This window comes from Calonectris borealis, chromosome 8 (assembly GCF_964195595.1).
Source record: "Calonectris borealis chromosome 8, bCalBor7.hap1.2, whole genome shotgun sequence".
Classification (NCBI taxonomy): Eukaryota; Metazoa; Chordata; class Aves; order Procellariiformes; family Procellariidae; genus Calonectris; species Calonectris borealis.
In genome coordinates this window covers 16363141-16377969 of record NC_134319.1, presented here as the reverse complement: position 1 = coordinate 16377969, position 14829 = coordinate 16363141, and the positions used below count along the sequence as shown (strand labels likewise).

The following is a 14829-nucleotide window of genomic DNA, read 5'->3' as shown; positions in this document are numbered from 1 at the left end:
TTGTAACTCAGGGTTAAACACTGGTTTGCTTGTTTTGTCTTCTTTAAAATATTTTCTAAATTAATGAAAATGAATTTTAAAAAAAGGAAAAAATGAATATTCTTTTGCTGAGAATGCTAAAGAGAAAAATACAGCTGGGCTACACTTGGAAATGGTGTGAATGTTCCTTTTTGCTCTGAGATTTTTTTTTTGAGCAGATTGTCATTTTTTTCCCTGTAAAGGGTAGTCTTATTAAGCTTGAATTTGCTGGAATATAGAAAGGATAAAGAAATTTATCTGGAGACATATAGCAGGTAATATATTCCAGATGAGATCCCTGCACAGGTTTTTTTTTTTGTGGTTGTTTTCTTGCTTGCTGCAGAGCATTAGTGTAAGCGTGTTCTGTTGAACATGGTAGATATAGCATGTTATTTTTTGTTTTAGCGGTTTATAGTCTCAGAGGATTTCATCATGTGATTGCACACACATAACGCTGCTTCTAAAATTTTATTTTTCATAGCAGCATCCTTTATTTAGCAGAAGACTGAATTAAAAAACAGCTATGCAGGAGCAGATGAGGGAGACCGGATCTGCAAATATGGGATCCATCAACCAAATTTTCTCTCCTGCTTCCATATTCTTACAGGCAGGAAGCCGCACATAGTGGCCACATACTTTTTGACCTATAGGGCATATGCACTCTGTCATAAATCTGATGCATGTTATAGAGGACTGGAGTTCACCTGAATAAAGCTGACTATGAGAAAGAAATAAATGTTCTTATAGAGTATGTAAAGTATGTATTAATAGAGGATCTGACATGACTGGCTGCTGCATATATAGTTGTTAGTCAACTTACATTATAGTACAGCATATGTGCACTCGTTGGTCATATATGTTGTTAGTTACAAAGACTGAAAAATGGGTGTTAAAAGAATAAGTAATTGCATCATTCATTTAATTTGTCTGCAGGTAGAATGAACTGGAAACCTTCGATTAAAAATACAAAATCTCCATCATATTCATCCCCCACATCATCCACAGGTCCAATAAGGCGTTCAGTAAGCTGCCCTCGTTCAATATCAATATTGACTATGCAGTCACAAGCAGCTGAGCAACGTCCCTTTTCAGCCAAAGCATCTCTGCAAATCCAGCATGCATCCTCAGTGAATAGGTCTCATTCTTTAAATCGCAGCCCATCTTCGGCCAGAGTCTCTCAGACACCCAGCTTGGGAACTATGAACTCTTCGGGGGTGAGTTAACACAGTAGTTGCATTCAAAATATGTTCCTTTTCTCTAAAACTCAGTCAATACATTACTAATTTTTACAATGTCAGAAAACCTGAGGTACTATAGTCAATGCTATTTTGACAGAAACTCAGGAATATAAGATCTCTAGACCTGCATGTGACTTACAGTGAGTGCTAGCTGTGATGTTTCAGTGTTTCTGGTGCAGCAATACAGATGTGACATTTTGTGAGAATGGAAATTCTAGAGATTTTGTGACTGGGAAACCTGCTCTCCTAAATAGTTTTTTGAAGATAGAAAGAATTTTTCCTCCCCTGAAAAGTTTCTGTGATTTGTTTGGGGACTGCTGATTCTGAAATAAGGGTGTACCTGTCTTCAGAATCTTTACAGTAACAAAAATACATCAATATTTCAAAACCAGAGTATACTCCAAGGGTAAATACATTGTACCAGGATAAAACATTAGTAAGACTTTGTATGGGTGTCCATTGTAGAAGAAGGTGTAATTAATTTTCAACCTACTGTACTTAATTCACATATACTATACCACTGCAGTAGAGCTCTGCTTCCAAAGGGAACAATTTAAAATTTATAGATAGTTCTTGTCGTCTTCAGGATTTGCCACTGCAGTAAATGTCTCAGAAGCCATCTTTTTTTTTTAAAGTGAAGATAAAACTTCTTTTATTTTGAAGCCTGTCTCTGACACAGACAAGCATTTAGACTCAGGTGATCTAACTAAATAATTAATAGAATAAATAGATCAGATTAAACACTTTTAGCTGTTTAGAATTTGTGTGGTTAGTTGTAATTTCACAATGTACTTCTGAACCATACACTTTTTCTTTTTGTGACCAGATTGTCATCCTCTTTGGTATCGCCTTCACAATCCAGGCATTTCTTCTTTTGTGTTTGCATGGTGGACCACATATCTACTTATCCCAAGGCACTGTTTGCTGGGATCGGTCTCCAACCCCATTCAGTATTGTACTGGGTGTTGGTGCCAGTGCATTTCCATTCATGCTTTGGTGCCTGACCTGTATCTTTCATCACCCAAATGATTCATCTGGAGATGAGGCAAACAAATGGGCACTTTTAACCCATATTTGCAGCCTTTCTCTATTGTGGTGAGCTTTGATTGTGCGAAATCCTTTTGTAATGCTAATTAACTTGCTTCATAGTATTTACTATCTCTAATCATCATTTTTATCCGGTAGAACGCTCATTGTCTGTTTTGCCTGTGAGGCTTTGTCTAAATGATGAAAAAGGATCCTTTTAAAATTGTGTGCTGACATCTTGTGAAATACTCCTTAACATGGTTTTCCATCTTTAAAGTCAGCTAATAGATTTGGAAAGACATTAAGATTGTGTCTTCACCACAACGTGTTAAAGGTATTTTCTATCACATTAGCTATCTCAAGTTTAAAAAGTACCCTTTTATCATCAAGATGTACTCTGAGAGTTTAATGAGACAGGGCTAATATAGATTTTTCTATTCACATTAACTCTATATCAAATACAAATTACTGAAAGATTAAAAACAGTCTCTTACCATCTGACATTAAAAATGGGCTACTCACTTAAATTAACATTAGTAAGAAACCATACTCTCTTTTTCGTTGAGAAAGCTCCACCACAGAAATGATCTTGATATGCAGAACAATTATGTTGGGTGATAGAGCTTAGGTCATGCTTCTTAAATAATGTGAATAAAATTACTTACAGAATGGATAAGAACTACTCATAATTTAGCACTGTATTGTGAATGGAACTCTGTTCATAATTATTTTTGCAACTAAGAATAATATACTATATATTACTGCTAGAATAAAATTAAAATTGATAAACTGTAACTTACTAAGAAGAAACCATTTATGCGTGATAAAGTATTAGTTTATCTATCCTTTGGGCAGTATATTGCCATTTTTGGAGGCTGCTGAGATCCAAAGGTACTAAAGGTATAGAAACTAACTGTAGAATAAGCCATTTACAGTTGGGAATTGCAGACACATTATTATAGCAGTTATACACAAAAGTGGATTTGGAAATATTTGCTATCTTATTTCAGCCACATTATTATATATTGTATAGCAAAATATTTTGTTATGCTTGAAAATATTTATCACTCACTTAGGCAAAAATATCCTTAAGTAGTGTAGTTCTTACAAAATACAAAGATTTAGAAATGTCGAAAAATTTTGCATTTCACTCTTGAAAAAAACATAAAATTAAGCCCATTTAATCTTGCAAATGCAAAAGTATGCAAAAGTAAAGAAAGAGGACCAGAAATACTTCTAACTAGAGTCTAAGATTTAAAGAAAACCCTAAACTAACTCCGCCAGCGATAGTCTTAGCACTGTAGGAGTTCAAGCTGGTGTTGGTATAAAAAGCACTGATATTTTAAACAAAATCCTGGACAATCGAAGATGCTGTCAGAACCCCCACTGACCAGAGTAGGAGCAAAGTGTCCTTACTTTTTAATGCTTCCTGAATTCTTGGCACAATGACATATAACTGGCAGTTTCTGTTAAATTGTTGCAGTGAAGAACTGAAAGGAAGTTTTTTATGACTAATAATTTCTTTTCATTATGTTGAATTTAAACTCAAAGACTATTATCTAAATATTTTAAATAAATTTTTCTTGACAACTGTAAGTAATGCTGATGCATTAGTGTAGGAGGCATATGTTTGTAAATTAGTTATGTATTAGATATTATGTCTATCCACTTTAATAATATATCTTATGTCACCCTATTTAGAATTTATTTTTGTCAAGGAAACATCTTTGTAATGTGATCTAATGACACGCCTGAAATTTTTCCTCTGCTTCATATTGGTTTTTAGAGTGAGTCTTTGCTGCAACAGAAAACAAAAGAGCAAGAAGTTGCTTTGACAAAAGAGACTCTTCTCGTTATCAATGACATGAGAATGAAGTTCCCAGGTAAAACAGATGAAGAATCAGAATTAATTATAGAAGATGTAAGTATCTATAAATAAGAAAGAAGAATTACAGGCTAGACGCTGTTTAGGCCACTAAAATGAAGGAAAGCAGGAAGCTCAATTTATGATTCATGAGCTCCTGTACTCTTAAAACTTCCATAACTCAGAATAATTCAAAAGAATTCAAAAGCTTGGAGCTTTGCATGCTTTCTGACCTTAAAAGAGCAGCACTGAAAACATTCCTATGTCTTTATAAAATATATGAGAAACAATCAGGAAGGTTAGGAAAATTCAGTTTTTCATTGTGGAGAAAGTTCAAACTTTTAAGTAAGCTAAAAAGAATGTTACAATTCATTAACAGTTTATATTTCATCTGGTATTGTTAGTATAGCTCCTGACATGTTTAACTTGCTTTTGAATAGGCATACTAGAGAACTCGGAATGGTATGCTGCAAGGCAAACTGGAAGTCTGCTCGTCATAAAGAACACCAGTCACACTCTTTTTTGGCTCTTCTAGTTTGCCAGCTTACCCTTTCTTACATCCAACATTGTCCTGAGCCTCATTGTTTGGTATCAAAGACTTGTGAAACAATGCCCAATCTAAAGGGTAATTAAAAAGCAACACCTAATATTCAGTTATGTAAGCAGAAAATACATGGTATCTAAATCACCTTTAAATATCTAGCGCAAAGAAACTAACATCAGCTTGGAAAAGAAAAAAAAAATGAAGATAGAAGTTTTTTTCTCCATCTAGCAGAGATATGGAAGGATGTCACGAATGAATGGTTTTAAGGCCGCATAAAGAATCACTAGCAAAAGTAATGGCAAAGGGTGATTTTAATAGAAATTTATAGAAACGTGACTTAACAGAATTTGATGGCAAGGTTCACTCTATTACTTATTACATGGATTAAGTATACATAGGGGAAAATCGTGTTAAAATTGTGTTGGAATGATTTGCATAGAGATTGAGGATAAAAGGGTAAGGGGGACCCTCCCATTGAGTCACGAGGTTCAGAGAAGATCCGACTGGACCTAATCTTAGTCTCAGACTTGGACAACTGTTTGTGTCTAATACAAAAAGGGGTAAGAAAACCCTCCCGTTGAGTCATGAGGTTCAGAGTAGACCCCCTTGCTTTCTAAAGTCCTTCTCAGAGAGGAGCCTAGGTGTGGCTGGATCTACCCTTAGTCTCAGACTTGGGCAACGGTTTATGACTAAAGGGTTAAGGGTGTTCAGCAGCAACGTAGAGTTCAACAATACTTAAGCATTAATCAATTTGGCAGCTCTACAAAGAATTAGTCAAGTTACTACAAATACTAAAACAACTTAACTACAGATTATACTTGTTAGTAACTGTACAGATAAGCACGCAAAAAGATCTAGATCAATCAATACATATATATATGCATATGAATATGGTACCAAAGCTAAATGAAAGGCCTAAAGCTAGCTAAATTTATAAAGGTATACCTGTTAAAAATTCCCCTTGAGTCCTGTGAAGTACTCACATTAAATGCTTTGGCATTTCTCAACGGGCGAAGGGTTGGACCCTGAGGAGTGTTTCAGCCCAAATCCCCGTGTTCCTCTGAGAATTGCACATTCGAGTTTGCGGACTCTGAGAGGCGTCCCAGTCAGAGAGAGGTTCTGGATGCAGCCCGCTGCGGTCCAGGAGAGCTCAAAGGGTCTCACTTGGTACCGCTGTTTATAGGTTTGTGAGATGATTGGCTTTAGTCATCAGTAAATTTCCATTTTGGCTACTATCCGAAGTGGTCCAGGGTAGTAATTATGGTATTGTTTCACAGTAACAGTGGTAACAATTGTTCCACTTGAGCTATGATCCAGGTAGGGAATGCTTCAGAGCCGTCAGAGATGATGAATTATCTCTTGTTTCTGTTCATGTAGCTAGTGTCCCTGGTACGATCAGTCATTGCCCACCTTAGCCATGCAAGAGCGCTTGGTACGGCCAAGGGACGCTTAACCGCCCAACTCATACACAATGGCTAAAGCTTAACAGAAGGTTCTGAGATCGTATCGTAGCCCAGAGGAAAAGAGGGGGGAGGAATACACCACCACAAGGGATCTAGTAATTTAAATTAACACCTGTATTCTGATGTGGTAAGCACAGCCCACGGTGTGTTAAAATTCATCTAATTCATTTTTTGCTTGGAAATGTCCTTTGCTCTGTGAGCTTTCAAAATGTTGATTATGTCTCTAGTAATCTGTGCAACTACATCACAGTGGAAAGGAATTCTCCTGTAATGATGGTTGATTCTGGAAGATAGAATTCATAACTAGCATATTTAGTTTCTCATCTTAGAATCAGAAATAAAATGATTCATCAAATTTTCTCCTTCGGACATGTGAGAGTGTGTGTGCATTTATGTACGTATGGGAGCGTGTGTGCGTATGCACTCCATCTAGTGGTGCTTTCTCATACAACGTTAGCATGGTTATAAATGCACTTTTTCATTGCAGAATTCTTTTATAAATTTGTCTGGCTTTAAGCAGTTTCTGGTGGGAAACAATATTTCATCATGGAAGGAAACAAGTAATGGTATATTAGTTGTCAGTGAGGCAGAACTTGTAGGTCTGGAACAAAATAAAAAGATAAAATAACTGTGTGTATGTTCACAGCTTGGGCTATTTTGGTAGCACTTAGACATCATAAAAGGAGAGTATTGCAGTTCATATATGATCACTTATAGAAAGGATGTTTTCAAGGTATGTCTAATGTCCTTTATGCAGCAAAAAACCTCACTATTTATATAGATTAACAGTTATGCTTTATTGAACTTATTGCTGTGTTCAAGGAAACCGAGCTGAGTCAGTCAAGACAAGTTTCTACCTGCTTTGTAGTGTACGACTGTCGGAATCAGGTGGAAAAGAGGGTAGAATTAAACTGAAAGATTGTGCACGTCTTTGCAAACATTCCCCCAAAAAATATGCAAATATTCTTCTATTTCTTTTAGAGAACAGTTCTTTTCACAGAGATCTTTTAGATGCTCACACTTTTTAGCATCAGGAATGCTTGTGAATGAAATGCCAGATTTCAGTTGTTTTTATGTGTATGTCTTTTATCTTGTGTTTTGCAATGACTACAGATTATGGATAATTGGAAGTATCATAAAACAAAAGTGGCATCCTATTGGTTGGTAAAACTGGATTCTGTAAAGCAACGGAAAGTAAGTGACATTTCATTTTCTGAAGTTCATCTGAAGTAGACACATAGCAGTGTTTTCACTGGTGTTTAGCAGTAGCTGGGGGTGACTTGAGATGATAAAATACTGGCTATTAATACTAACATATATATGAATTAATTCCATTGCAAGAAATTATGTTGCTTCATATTTAGACAAGCATAATTATCCTGGAATATAATTTCAAGAACAATTTCTTAAAAAATTAGTCTGCTGAAAGAAAAGCAAACAAAGAAGTGATTAGTGCTTACTTACGTAATTTTTAGCAAACATTCTTAGAAGTGTATTGATTCAGCAGTTTTGATTGACAAGGGATAAACCAGTCAGCAGTTTCAGACCAGCCATATTAAAACTCCATTAGAGTTAGTGATATTGCACTTGGTTATTTGAGTCTTTGACCCATAATATTACAACAGATCATGTTGAATAAAAAATAGACCTGCCAAGCAAAGTTTATTGATATTGTTATAATGTTCAACTAACTGGTTTAGTCTTGCAAAGGACTAATTATATTTGTTTATCATTCTGTTTTCACTCATCTGCTATCTAGGAGCTACTGTTGTGCATAGCATCTAAAGAGTTTTTAATCTGTTTAAGACCTGACATACGATAGTATGTCAGTCGTATCTGTATGTCATATGTCAGTCAAAATCATCTTCCTAGTGTAATATTTATTTTCCTTAATGGAGCAGAAATTATATCTATTATTAATACTTTGGTACCCCTAAAGCAGTATTTTGGGTCTTTCTCTGCCTCAGTCACTGACACATTATGTGGATTAGCATATCAGTTCCAGGCATTTAATCTCTGTGTGTCTCAGTTTCACAATCTATTTTTATAGACCATAAAAGAAAGCAACTTAATCAAAATGCTGCATACATGATAAATATTATAATTGGTACAGGTTGGTAGATTGTTATAGAAGAATGGAAGAACGATTTCAGATCCTCATCTCAAATTACTTTTTATAAAATCAGCAGTGTGATCCTCAGTCTTTCAAATTGTGTTTTATTGAATATTGCATTAAATGCTTGTATTTTCCTACTGCACAGAGAGAACATGTCCATTTAATGTGTTGTAATATGATAGAAATATATTTGACTATTCAAGTTAAGTTCAGGTAGTAAATGGAATATGTGTCCACACAGCTTTCTAAAACTAAATTAGACATGACAAACTGAAGAAGAACTTGGAAATGTGGGAGGCTATAATTCAGTCAAAATTCTTCTCAAACCATGACAAATGGCAGCACAGATCTGTAATTTAGCAGAATTATTTCTTGTGCCATTGACAGGAATCAGTGGAGCAACCAACTTCATTGGCTGAAATAGCATCATTTTTTGTTTAATATCTACAGCTGTTCTGCTGAACAGTCCTTTGCTTAAAATGATCTCATATTTCTTTTCAGTTACAGAAAAGAGTCCTGTAATCCCAATATACATGCACATAGGTCTTTTCTGTTGTGTGCATATGGAAGTTGTAGCCTTTTGCCCAAAACCAGAGAGAGTCTTAGTGGGGGCTTCTAGAAAATGGTGATATATGGAGGAAGAGCTGCTAGGAGGGAGGGAGAGATAGATACATACATACATACATACATAGATAAAAGGGCCCAAAATTCATGAGGCTGCTGCAATGGAGATCTCATTTTCTCAGCAGGAATCTTTGGGACAGTTGGAACTGGTGGGGGACGTGTTGCTGGAATTACTTTCTTTAATCTATGATGCCACAAGTGTGGAAAGAAGTCACCAGATTGGGCCCATCGTTGCAACTGAGATAGAGGGCTTTCACACAAGACTGGTGAAGGTGTCTCTTCCAACCCTTCCCCACAGGTCATTCCCCAAAACTATGGGAAGGAATTGCCACAGGGAGAGTGATAAATCTGCTCTTTGAGGGACTGAGGCTGTTTACATTCTTCAGTTGCCCTTCCTAAGCTTCTTTTGGCCATCTGGCTTAATTTACCTGTCTGTCTGCTTTTTTTTTTTACTTTCTTTTCAATCTAGTCAGAATTTTCTCCTTTAAGCGTTATTTCAGAACGCCTACAATGAAGGGTGGTTCTGTCCTTTTTGACTGACAGTCATATAAAACCAAGGGCACACATACAAAGTCAGGATGATACAGGTTGATATTCCAGGTCATTATTAGCGAAAACTGCACAATTAGAAATGTGGATTTCTTTGCTTTTCTTGTGAGGATATATTCTACAACTCAGGAGATTTATAATTCCTGAAGCACTAGTGGGCCCTTCATCTTTGCTTGCACTGCAAATGATTTGCCTTTTTTTTTTAAACTGCTTTTAACCTCAATCCCTTCAAGCAATCAGATAGTTATTCTTAGAAGGGTAGTTTATAAAAATGGATTAACTTTGACAATGACATTGCAGCTGAGGACTGCCAAATGTGTAAGGTTTTGTTGATTTGAAAGAAGTATGTTTTATATTCCAATGAGGTGGGTAAAGGAGAAGCAAGCTCAAGATGAGAATATTTATGCAAGTAAGGAATCTGTCTCAAAGGTACCTTCTGCAACTTTTGAAATACAAACCAGAAACTCAGTCCCCTTCACTATACATACTGGGAAGTTCTAAAACACGAGAAAAAAATACCTGGGCAATGTACTAGATTTCACAATGTTCATCTCTGACAAGTATATTTTCTTAAGAATTATTCAATATGATGTAGAAAAATTAAACTCCTGCTCATATTCTTAGTGTCTAATATTCTGGCATTACAGCAGAGGTACAGGAGGCATTTAGAAGCAAGTTGAGAGTAAACTGATGAAATCAATACATGCTAAAATGAAATTCAGTCTCCCAAGACTTTTAGGAAAAAGACACTTTTCTGTGGGAGGAGTTGTGAGTGCTTTGTGTTGCATCACTTGACATAATTTCTTTAGAAGTGTTTTGGTGGTTACCAGAGGGTCTGTACATCTTGTTTTGAATATGCTCTTTCATAACAGCTTGTTCTGTTACACCTAGATAATTGGTTATGTTAAAGTAAATAATGTAGATTAATGTAAACAGAAAGATGAAGGCAAACTAGGGAAATTAACTTAGAAAAATGGGGATGTAGGTTTCATGAAGTTCCAGCTCTTGAGCAATGCCTTGTCTCTTTTCTTGAATGGATGATTGAGGCCATGTTTGCAAATTAAGAACAATTAACTGGGACGTTTTCCCCTCTGGCATATTGGCAATATCAACACAGTAAAACCAGCAAGAACGTTTTCTTTTTTCCGGCGTACCTGGCAGTCTGCAACTTGCTCTAAGATGCAAGGTTCAGTCCTTAGTTTTCTTCAACTCCAGGTGCTAAAGTAAAAGAAAATGCTGCACGTGGGCATTATAGTTCTTAGTACATGTCTTTTGGACTAGCGAGAGAATCTGTATGGGGTGGAATTGTTCTGTTTTACACAGGGAGATAAATTGCTATTAGTCAGTGTAACATTGGAAGGAAATGTATGGTTGGTCCTTTATGTAATTTAGGGACTTAGTTGGTTCAAATGGATGTATACAATTGCAGCTACTGGCCATTTGTGTGGGAAAGCCTTGCTCAGGCGAGACACAAGGAAAAGCTTGAGGAGCATTAAGACAGTAGGCTAACACTGCTAAAGGAATGTCTGAAAATCTGGACCCATTCCACAAGCGTGGGGCAGTCCAAAACCTGGGTTTAGCTCCTGCAATCACTAAACAAGATCACCATCCTTAGGTTATAATTTACTACTCTTTTTATCTCACTCTTTGGCAGAAAGAGACCACAGGTGTGGTTTTAGTGTGTTAGACACCAGCATTCATTAAGATTCCCAACAGAGAGGAAAGCATTGTATTCACACTGGGTGCATATGTGCATGGAATTAGCACAAGACCTATGCATGCAGACTAATCGTAGGTCTTCAAAAAAGAGCTTAAATAACATGTAAATGACATATTTAATCGAGGTTGTTATTATCAGGCATCTATAGATTTTCTGCCCATTAAGCATTTCTCTTGACTACACAGCTCCATTGTGCTATTGCAAGGATTTTGTTTATTTATGCTTTGTTTCCTTCATCATGTCTAATCAGACTATTACAAACAACAGTTTGTTGTGCAGGACCAAAAAATCGGAAGTTTGACACCATGCTTCCACTCTTTACTGTTTTACTAAATCCCCTTCACCTTTTGAGAGTCAGATGTTTAACCGTGTGAATCAGTTTGTCATGCGCATCTGAAAGTTTCCTGGGCAAGTATTGTACCCTCTAAATCTTAGAATTTGCAACACCTTATACCAAATAAGTGAATACCTCCATCGGTTCACCACCCACTTGAGTCTGATCGGTTTTTTGGAAGATGTTGTTTTGCGAAAGAGACAGTAAGGGTGTCTTCTTTACAGGAAATCATGTTGACTTTTTTGTCAATAGGTTACATGCACCATAAATTTTTTTTTTTGGACAGATTTTAGACTGTTCAGAGCGCTAGTGTGAGGCCTAAATACCACTTCGGTCACAAAACTATTCCCAGTTGTACTGAAAGTATCTAAACAGACAGAAGCCAGGGCATTCTGGCGCTTGCTTCTCTCCAGTGATTATGGAGGGAACCGAGAGGCCTGACTTACGAGATTGTACAGATGTTTAAAAGCAGGCAAGATGAATCCCACCTTCCATTTGCCAATTCAGTGGGATGTGGAAAGGCGCATCAAAGAGGACTCTGATGAGTTGGATGTGCAACTGCCTATAAGTGTGTGTGTGCAATGAGTAGCTAAGACTTACTGGGTAAAATTCTCAGTGCTATACTGAACGCAGCTTAGCATTTTGTTCACCCACATCTTTACACACTTGCATTTAAATGTAGTCCATATATAATAAAACCATTGCATTTCTATAAACATTGCTATTTTAAATATCTTGCTGGTTATTTTCTTACTTATTGATTTCACTACACTGTTTCCTGCATGAAAGGTAAACTAAAATGGCTTGATCTAGGGTAAAACTGAGATTCAACAGACATTAAACCAAAAGTAGCTTGTAGCTTTTCAGGACATTTTAGTTCTTTATAAAATGGATGGTATTTTAAAAGGGAGGGGGAAAGGAAGAGATAATCTTCAAGTATATAATATTTGGGTTGTTAATTATGCTGCCTCTAGTCTGTAATTGTGTCCATTTTGTTTCTTTTTAAACTCTTTTTGTCATTTAAATGAGCTAGTATCGAACAGACTGACAAAAGTAAAAATGAACTTTTCTGTAATAAAAATAAAATATTTTGATTTGGTTTTGCAAAATGTTATTGACAGAAAAAGCATATCAAAAAAGTTTGCTGATGAATGCACAGAAATGAAACATAGACATCTGTGGGAATTTATAGCTATGCAGTCATCTCTGTGTGTGTGCGTGTCTGTGTGTGTGCAGTGAATCAGCAAACAGTTGGTTTTAGGTTTTGCAATATGCCTTTGCTTTGATTTGCTTGGAATACTCTTTCCTAGGTCTTGGATATAGTCAAGACAAATGTTCGTGCAGTTCTACAGCGAGTCTGGAAGGCTCCAGACATTGAAAATTTACATCTGTACCGTCTCTTTAACCGTGTATTTAATCGCTTGCTTTGGAGTCATGGTCAAGGTCTATGGAACTGTTTCTGTAATTCAGGGTAAGCCTATTTTTCTTATCTAAGTCTTTTTCATGACTTCACAATTACAATCAATGCTGGCATACTTTGTTTCTCATTTTCATTCAAGAGAATGCTGTAATACATTGAACTTGTTTTAAAACTATCTAAAGATATAGTATAATTAGAAATCTAATAACCTAGGCCAACCATTTCAGTAATGGAATCAGACATTTAGTAATGTATTTACAAAGATAATAATCTAAGGAAAAAATCCAGTTTTCAAAATTTCTGAGCTTTAGGTCAACTCTTTCATTGGATGGTGCACAATTTTGAGGCCAGACCACTGTAAGTTCAAATGTGGACTTGCCATCAACAGAAATCATTGTCATATCTATTTGAGCTCAAGACTTACAAGGGAAGAATTCAGTCACAAGTGCAGCTGACATCTCATGCCAAATGCAATGTCAGTTCTGTGATTTACAAATAATGAGTTCAAATTTCTGTGCTTGATTACATTCACTGTTTCGCACACTGCTGGGAACTTAAGTATATGCAGAATAGGAAATGTCCACACTGAGGTAAGCAGATTTTTTTGCCTTGGGTAGCAAATACAAGTTTTCTATGGGGGGAAAAAAAGATCAGGCAACATATTAAAAGTTCAATATCCTACACTTCAAAATCTACATTCCTGAAATCAAAGGCATTCGTGTGAGGATAGGTTTGGAGGATCAGATCATAGATATAAAATAATCTCCCTCTCCCCTGCTCCCACCCACCAAATTTCTTCATAAACTAAGAATGCAAATGTGTAAATATGAAATATATTGCATACAAAAAGACATTTTCTCTGAAAGTATGTACAATGTATAAAGAATGGGAGGGGTTTTGATTAGCTTGCGTAAGGTGTTCCAAGAGATTTATTGAAAAGGAACTACAAAAAACACATATAGTATGCTGATGGATATTGTGTGTACAAGGGAATCAGGTCAGTATGTTCTTCACATATAGTCATTTGTCATATCATGGTATGCATGTAATGCACTTGTTAATTGTTTCCCAACAAAATGGATAACAAGAAGAAGAGGGATCTGAGAGTATCCAAAAGGTCATCAGTTTTTTGGGCTTTTTTACCATTATCTTCTCACTGATGAAGGCTTGTTGTTGTTGTGCAAGCCGTTAGGAGTCTTCACTTTTTTGTCACTGAGACAGGCGGTGGGAACATGAAGATGGCAGCCTGAAGACTTGCTAGAGGTAGGTATTGGGAATGCAGCACACTCCAAAAATTAAAAGCAGGGTGAGAAAAGGTTTCTGAGTTTCCAATCTGAAACATTTTTTTTGTACAATCCTCAGCAGCTGCAGGGTCCCATCTTCATGCCAGCAGAGGTGTGTGAAGTCTTTTGAGTCCAAGCTCAATTTTTGTTGTCATAAAATATAATAATTACCTTCCCTTTTAATAATGCTGTTATTATTTTGAATTTTACTTTTAGTGTGTAAATCTTCTAATATGCATGAAAATTTTCATTTTGGATTTTTTTTCTCTACGAAGAATAGTTTTTGTTCAAAACCTTTGAACAACTCTGCTGCTCACTTGGCTCGGGAGAAGAGTCTTTGAGCCAGCAGAAGAGTTCAATGAAGAGTAGGATTTCTCATCTAGCAATAGTTTCATTCATGCAGAACAAGACTCCACTGACTCCAAAGTGGAGCTAAATTCTTTGACAAAGATCCAATTCCTTGTAAGAGGAGTTGCTATGTAAAAGATTCTAAAAATACTGTAAAAGTAATATACAAATATCCAGTATGTCTAGAGATCACTCTGCATGTAATGTACTTAATACAGAATCCACAGAAGAAAAGAAAAAGGCTGTTTGTACCTTCCCAGCATGTTGTTTATTCAGTTACAA

General features: G+C 36.2%; 1 protein-coding gene across 1 annotated transcript in view; it reads left to right on the top strand.

The window, feature by feature from the left end:
* The window catches only part of TTLL7 (tubulin tyrosine ligase like 7), a 59677-nt gene that overhangs the window by 38429 nt on the left and 6419 nt on the right, over positions 1 to 14829 (top strand). Inside the window, exons 16-19 of the mRNA XM_075156129.1 lie at positions 952 to 1232; positions 4069 to 4203; positions 7267 to 7347; positions 12807 to 12967. Of these exons, the coding sequence (XP_075012230.1) occupies positions 952 to 1232; positions 4069 to 4203; positions 7267 to 7347; positions 12807 to 12967 (658 nt within the window). The remainder of the gene's footprint in view (positions 1 to 951; positions 1233 to 4068; positions 4204 to 7266; positions 7348 to 12806; positions 12968 to 14829) is intronic.